This window comes from Nannospalax galili, unplaced genomic scaffold (assembly GCF_000622305.1).
Source record: "Nannospalax galili isolate Female #2095 unplaced genomic scaffold, S.galili_v1.0 scaffold77, whole genome shotgun sequence".
Lineage (NCBI taxonomy): Eukaryota > Metazoa > Chordata > Mammalia > Rodentia > Spalacidae > Nannospalax > Nannospalax galili.
Window position 1 is genome coordinate 3,926,756 of NW_008341457.1, and position 7,609 is coordinate 3,934,364.

Sequence of the window (7,609 nt, forward strand, 5' to 3'; positions counted from 1 at the left end):
TCAGGCAGGCAGATCTCTGTGAGTTCAAGGCCAGCCTGGTCTACATAGTGAGTTCCAGGACAGCTGGGGCTACAGGGAGACCCTGCTTCAAAATGACAAAAAAATTTATTTTTATTTTATGTGTATGAGTGTTTGCCTGCATGTAAGTGCACCAATGTTGTTGTGCAATGCCCACATAGGACAGAAGAGATCCCCCTGGAAATGGAGTTATGGATGGTTGTTAGCTGCATGTGGGTGCTGGGAACCAAACCTGGGTCCTTTGCAAGAGCAGCCAGCGCTCTTAACCACTGAGCCATCTCTCCATCCTCCTCCATCCTCCTCCATCCTCCTCCATCCTCCTCCATCCTCCACCATCCTCCATCATCCTCCACCGTCCTCCTCCATCCTCCACTATCCTCCTCCATCCTCCTCCATCCTCCTCCATCCTCCACCATCCTCCCCCATCCTCCTCCATCCTCCACCGTCTTCCTCTGTCCTCCTCCATCCTCCACCATCTTCCATCCTCCTGCATCCTCCCCCCTCCTCCCCCCTCCATCCTTCATCCTCCATCCTCCACTATCATCTATCCTCCCCCAGAACTCAGGTCCTCAGGCAAACATTTTATTGACTGAGCCATCTCCCTAGCCAACTGAAGGGATTCTGTTACATTTTCAGAGTATGCTCCTGTGTACTTCCAACACTCCTGCTGTCCCCCATTGGCTTAGAGTAAGCCCCATGTCTGTCCTGCCCATTGGCCCTGCCCACTGGTACTCATCATTGCTCGCCCTGTCTCAGGGCCTTGCACCAGTGGCACACTACCTAAGGTAGTACAGTACTCCCTCAGGCTCCCCACAACTAGATAGCCTCCAGGGCTCCTCCCTTCCCTGAAGTATTTTCAAACATTTCTCTTTCTGGCTTCCTGACCTGAAATAACCCCCCACACTTGAGGAAAGAGACAGATTTGAAGAGATGATGAATTGCTGGTTCTGAGAAGAGAGAAAGGGGCCTTAAGTTGAGAGATGCAAGGGGTCCAGAAGACAGAACGTGGACTATAGGCGAGCACGCGCTGGGCTCTCAGGGTCCCAGCGCGCACTCCTGGGCAGTGAAAGTTCCTCCGCTGCTGAGGTCTACTCAGTTGATCCCGTCCCTATTTCACCCGTATACCTTCCTCAGGATGTGAGGTCCACTGGCCACTTGGACCACACTTTTCAATGTGAAGCAAGCCACCATTAAATGAGCATTCGAATAAGGTGTTATCAAGAAATCCACAACGCAGTTAAAATTAGATTGAGTTCCTATTAACTTTTATAAAGAAAACACAATAAGTCTCAGTAATGAGACTGATACCTAAAAAGAAACTAAAATATTAAAAGCCTCATTGGTCACATGCCAGTAAATGACTGAGATGGGATTTAAAGAAAGGCTGATTTGATTTAGCTAATATAAAATGATCAACTGTAAGAATATACACCCACTGGAGTGAGACTCTTATTTGTAGTAAGTTTACTTCTATGTTTACAGAACTGTTCCTCCAGTAAAGTGAGGTAGAACAGTGTTCCAGAAGAGAACAGAACCAATATTCATTGTACCCCTTGTCATCTGGAAAATGCTATGATTTGGAGTCCACAGTCTACTACTGCTGGTTACACAGGATTTCTTGTCTTGTAATTTGCTTCCATATGGATTCAGATATGGGTGGCTGTGCTCTCTCTCTGGGTGCAGCCGTATGCTCACTCCCTGCGGGTCTTGGGCTCGGCGGCTCGGGTCCCGCGTCTCTGGGAGTGGCGGTAGCTGATGACTACCGCAGTTTCTCTTGCTGCTGAGCTTTCCCTGCTACTGGAGCGTTTGTCCAGTTGAAATCCCGTCCCTTAATACACCCATATACCTTTCCTCAGGATAGTGGGGCTCCTGGCCAGTGAACCCCACAGGGAAGAGGCATGAGGACGGCAAAGCTAGAGTATCCGTGGCTCGGTAACGGAAGGTGCTGCCCTCCGGAGGAGTTAGGTCGCCGGTACACAAGACTCAAAGGCTCAAGGCTTAGTTTTAGTCTGTACAGCTTTATTATCTGAGACTCAGTTCTCTGATATCTCTGATCTCCCTGAATTCCTGGGCCCGGTTTCCCTAAATTCTCCTGCTATTAAGAGAAGACTAAGATTTTTATACCATGGGGGTTGTTAAAAGCCTTGGCTGCTAGATGCTTTTGCATGTGAAAAGTGGGCTTCTGCCAGACAGTTGTCTGCTAGGAATTTACAGGAAGGTATGATACCTTTTCAGAGACAAAGGCCACGTTAATGTTTAGGGCATTCATGGCGGACACCTCAAAAGGAGAGGCAGGAAAGATGCCGGGAAGCACTTTGTTATGTAAAGGAGCCCGCAGCACATCCCGAGCTACATGAGCTATCCGGTGTGAAGAAGCTTCGACTTTTGCATAACAAAGGTCTCCCAACAGCCAGGAAGGCACTCTGCTATGAAAGGAATCTGCAGCACATGGTTTCTGAGCTCGTGAGCTATCCGGACGTGAAGAGACTTCTACTTTGCATAACAGAGGACCCCAACAGTGGACTGTCTCTGGAGTCTCAGGGAGGATTTGGCCTTGTCCAAACTGCCCTGTGACACCGGTATCAGACTATGGACACAGAAAACAGAGAAGCTAAACTGGTGGCATTTGAAGCCATTGAAAGACTTGTTACAGGACCCAAGGTAGAGAGGGCACAAAGGACAGACAAGTACTAGAGAGGAAGCAGGATGAATGTATACAGTGAACCATAGAGAAAGTGGAGCTACCCAGATGTCTTCAAACAGAGTAGATGGAATACAACTGACAGTGCTGTCCAAGTTCCACCATCCTCCTCCATCCTCCTCCATCCTCCACCAGCTTCCATCCTCCTCCATCCTCCTCCATCCTCCACCAGCTTCCATCCTCCTCCATCCTCCACCATCCTCCTCCATCCTCCTCCATCCTCCACCATCCTCCTCCGTCCTCCTCCGTCCTCCACCATCCTCCTCCATCCTCCACCATCCTCCCCCATCCTCCTCCATCCTCCACCGTCCTCCTCTGCCCTCCTCCATCCTCCACCATCTTCCATCCTCCTGCATCCTCCCCCCTCCTCCACCCTCCATCCTTCATCCTCCATCCTCCACTATCATCTATCCTCCACCTTCCACCATCCCCGTCCTCCACCACCCTTTACCATACTCTCCCACCTTCCATCATTCTCCTCCACCCTCCATCATCCTCCACCATCTTCTCCCTCTTCCCATCCTCCCCATCTCCCATTCCTATCTTCCTTTATCTGTCTCCACCTCCCATCCCCATCTCTCCTTCCTAGTATCTCTCCATTGACCTGTAGACGTGTAGACTTAAACTCTGGCCTTCTCTTTCATCCTCCAGAGGGTGTCTGAGCTCAGAGTACAATGGGCTCCTGGCTCTTTCCAGTCCTCAAAGCTATTTCTCTATGGTTAAAGCCAGATCTTTCCTGCCCACATAAGACCTCGTCCACTTGTCCCATCCCTCCCCTCCCTTCCTCTTCTCCCCACTCCATTGCTCTGGGCTTATGAACTCTCATCTTAGCTCTTTCTCCACCTCAGGGCCTTAGCCCTAACTTCTTTCTCTGGTCACCATGGAGACACTGAGATACCCGGAATGGAGTCCTGCCTGGTTCTTGGGCTACAGTGTTGCAGAACTGGTTTTGGATGGGATTCAGGAGTGTCTCAGGTGCTTCCTCTCTCTGCTTGGCTCAGGGTGTATGGCCAGTGTCATGGTGGGCATCTTTCTGCATTCCTAACTGATTTGGGCTGATGGGAGACTCCGGTTGTAGAGAGGCAGGATGGGGTAGCATTTTCATCAGGCTGTGCCTTGCTCTAAGTTATTCCAATTTGTGTAAGACAGAGTTTTGAGGCTGGGCCTGGCTTTAGGAGACACCACTTTACAGACTGCTTCTGACTTCATTTTGAGGGAGGACCACTGCAGGCCCTGTGGATCCAGAAGCAGCACCCCCACCCATACAGGCTGATGAATACCTTAGTCCTGGGAATAGAAAGAGAGCCACCTTGTAAGTTTATTGGGGTGAACTGAGACTGCGGGGGCACATGGGTGTACTAAAATCTTAACAGGGACCAGATGTGGTGGTGTACTCAGGAAGCAGAGGCAAGCAGATCTCTGTGAGTTCAAGGCCAGCCTGGTCCACATAGTGAGTTCCAGGACAGCTGGGGCTACAGGAAGACCCTACTTCAAAAAAACAAAAACAAAACAAAACAAAAGAATACACTAACTACTCTGTCCTTGGCCCCAGGACCTTTGTACAGTTGATCCCTCATACTGACATCATCCTCCCTGCACTTCATCTTGTCATACGGACCATACCAGAACAATCTATTTATTACATTTATGTATTTATGTGTATGTATGTTTGCTTGCACATACGTAAGTGTACCACATGTGTGCAATGCCTCAAAGAGGCCAGAAAAGGGTGTCAGATCCCCTGGAACTGGACTTTTGGATTTTTTGCTACCATGTGGGTGCTGGGAATCAAACCCTGGTCCTCTGCAAGGGCAGCCAGGGCTCTTAACCACTGAGCTGGCTCTCCAGCCCCTTTCTTACATTATCCTCTTCCCTCCAAAGGCCACCAGTGCCCTTTCCAGTCTGCTCTTGTATTGTCCCCACCACCCCAAAACAAAGCTTGGTATCCAGCAGGTGCTTAGTACATATTTGCTAGATGAAGGAAGGAAGGAAGGAAGGAAGGAAGGAAGGAGCCAGTGGGCATTCTGGCTGACTTGGGAGAGTGTTGTATATGGCCTTGAGCTCAGTGGAAACAGGGCTGCTGTGCCCTCTGTCCACACTGCTCCTCTGGGTGTTCTGTTTGAGGTTCTGGCTCCCTAGGGACCTGACCTGGCCCCTTGGCCCAGCTCAGCCGCCTCCCTGGGGACCTGCTCGACTGACACTGGATTCTTTCCTGGACCATCCAGCCACCTGGCTGACACTTGATCCCAGCTTCACTTCCAGGCCAGCGTCCGGCCGAGCTCTGGCCAGGCCCCGAGATCTGTGCTTAGGGACAAGGGGCCGTCTGTGTGGTGATGGGAGGGTGTGGTGAGTCCAGACCTCTGCCAGCACTAGCCAAGCTGTCAGGATTGGGGACAGTGCCTGGCCTGTGGCTCCAGAGCAGCAGAGGACAGGAGCTGGCATCAGGTCCTGTTCATCATGGGGACGCTCAGCTGCGACCCTGCGGCCCGACTGGCCACTGTGCCCCTGGCCCACCAGGTGGCTGAAGGCAACATCCCAGAGACCGGGCTTCGGAAGTCCTGTGGAGTGACCACCCTGCAGAATGGTACGTGCTGGCACAGTGTGGGGAGGGCTCCTCCTGGCCCCCCAGTGGGGCTCCTGGGATGTTCTAGAATCCAGCATGACGCAGGAACTGAAGCAGGTCCGTCTATCCCCAAACCTCAGTCTGCTTTCCAGCATGATGGGCTGACTATGGGGGTCTGCTGGCCCTACAAGCCTGACACCTGTCACTGTAGGGTAGCAGAGGGAGGGAATCTGGTGTGTGTGTGGACCACGAAGCATCAGGGTGAAATGTGCCACAGGGTTGGGGCTAGATGCTCAGAGGTGGAGACATTAGTATGTATGGGAATCAGGCTGCAGCCTGTGCCTCAGTTTCCCCTCCTTGGATGCATAGCAGAGCCAGCCATATGCCAGGCTCCATAGCCAGCACCATGTCTCAATTTCTCTACCTGTGGGATGGTGTTTCCCCCCTCGTGATGGGTTTTATGTCCTCAGCCTCAGTTTCCCCCTTCATGACGGTTTCTATGTCACCAGCCTCAGCTCCCCTGCCTGTGTTGGTCTCTCTTCTCTGGCCTCAGCTTCCTCTGGTGACAATCTCTTTGTTCTGGTTTCAGCCTCCTCACACGTTAATGGTGTCACTGTTCTGAGCCTCAGTTTCCCACCTGTGACAATCTTTTGGTTCCTAGCCTCAGTTTCCCCACCTGTGTTGGTCTCTTCTCTGGCCTCAGTTTCCCTCCCTGTGATTCAGTCTCTCCCTCAGCCTCTTCTCTTCAAGCCCCTGTATGATGTGGCTGCTGCCCCACCCCGTCCACATCCACTCTGTGATTCATGCCTTACAATGCAGGTGTTGTTCAATTCCTCAGGGAGGTAGCCCCTCTCCCCACTCTGCTGTGGAGGGTGGTTGAGGTCTGGGGTGGGGTGGGAGTCTTTGCTCAATCACTCAAGGTTCCCAGCCCTAAGCCTGACCTTGGTTCTGGGTTGCAGGCTCCAGGCCTGGCTTATATGTTCTTCCATCCACTGTTGGCTACACCAACCATGACTGCACCAAGACAACCAGCCCTGCCTACTCACTCGCCCGGAGGCCCAGTGAAGGTAAGGCTGGCTTGGGGTAGAGAGGGACAGGGGGCTAAGTCCCCTGAGCCTCCAGCATCTCTTTGTGGGGGGGAGGCATGAACAAGAAAGGAAGCATGCAGGACTGGGCTCCCTCCAACTTGCTGTGTGACTGCTGGCAAATGTTGACCTCTCTGGTTTTGTTTGTTTGCTTTGCCTTTTTGAAACAGGATCTCCCTGTAGCCACAGCTAGCCTGGAACTCACTATGTAGACCAGGCTGGCCTCAGTGTCACAAAATCTGCCTGCTTCTGCCTCCTGAGTGCTGCTGGGATTAAAGACATGAGTCACCACACTTGGTTACCCTCTTTGGGTTTTTCATTTTATAATTAATTAATTAATTAATTAATTAATTATTTGTCTTTTTGAGACAGGGTCTCCTTGTAGCCCCAGCTGTCCTGGAACTCACTATGTAGACGAGGCTGGCCTCAAACTCACAAAGATCTGCCTGCCTCTGCCTCCTAAGTGCTGGGATTACAGGTATGTACCACCATGCCTGGCCGTTTTTAAAAATATTTTATTATTTTTATTTTATGTGTGTGAGTGTTATGCCTGCATGTAGGTAAGTGCACTTGTGTCATGCAATGCCCTCAGAGGACAGAAGAGGCTGTTGGATCACCTGGAACTGGAATTATAGACAGCTGTTAGCTGCCATGTGGGTTCTGGGATTCAAACCCTGGTCTTCTGCAAGAACAGTGTTCTTAACTGTGAGCTGTCTCTCCAGCTCTATTTCATATTTTCATATTTTTTTGTTTTATTCCTATGAGTGTATTGCCTGCATGCATGTAAGTGCACCCATGTCATGCAGTGCCCACGGAGGTCGGAAGAAGGCATTGGATTTCCTTGGAATTGGAGTTACAGATGCTTGTTAGCTGTCATGTGGGTGCTGGGAACTGAACCGGGGCCTCTGCAAGAGCAGCTAGTGCTCTTAATTGCTGACCCAGCTCCCCATCCCATTTAAAAAAAAATTTTTTTTTGGCTTTTTGAGACAGGGCCTCCTTGTAGCCCCAGCTGTCCTGGAACTTGGTTTGTAGACCAGGCTGGCCTCTAACTCACAAAGATCCGCTCACCTCTGCCTCCCAAGTGCTGGGATTAAAGGCATGTGCCACCATGCCAGGCATAAATTAAAAAAATATATATTTTTTGGTCTTTTTGAGACAGGGTCTCCCTGTAGCCCCAGCTGACCTGGAACTCGCTATGTAGATCAGGCTGGCCTCGAACTCACAGAGATCCACCTGCCTCTG

At 51.0% G+C, this 7,609-nt stretch overlaps 1 protein-coding gene across 1 annotated transcript in view; it reads left to right on the plus strand.

The window, feature by feature from the left end:
* The first annotated feature begins 5,176 nt into the window (after positions 1-5,176).
* Positions 5,177-7,609, plus strand: part of Odf3l2 (outer dense fiber of sperm tails 3 like 2) — a 7,067-nt gene continuing 4,634 nt past the window's right edge. The window contains exons 1-2 of the mRNA XM_008837263.1: positions 5,177-5,303; positions 6,242-6,349. Of these exons, the coding sequence (XP_008835485.1) occupies positions 5,177-5,303; positions 6,242-6,349 (235 nt within the window). The remainder of the gene's footprint in view (positions 5,304-6,241; positions 6,350-7,609) is intronic.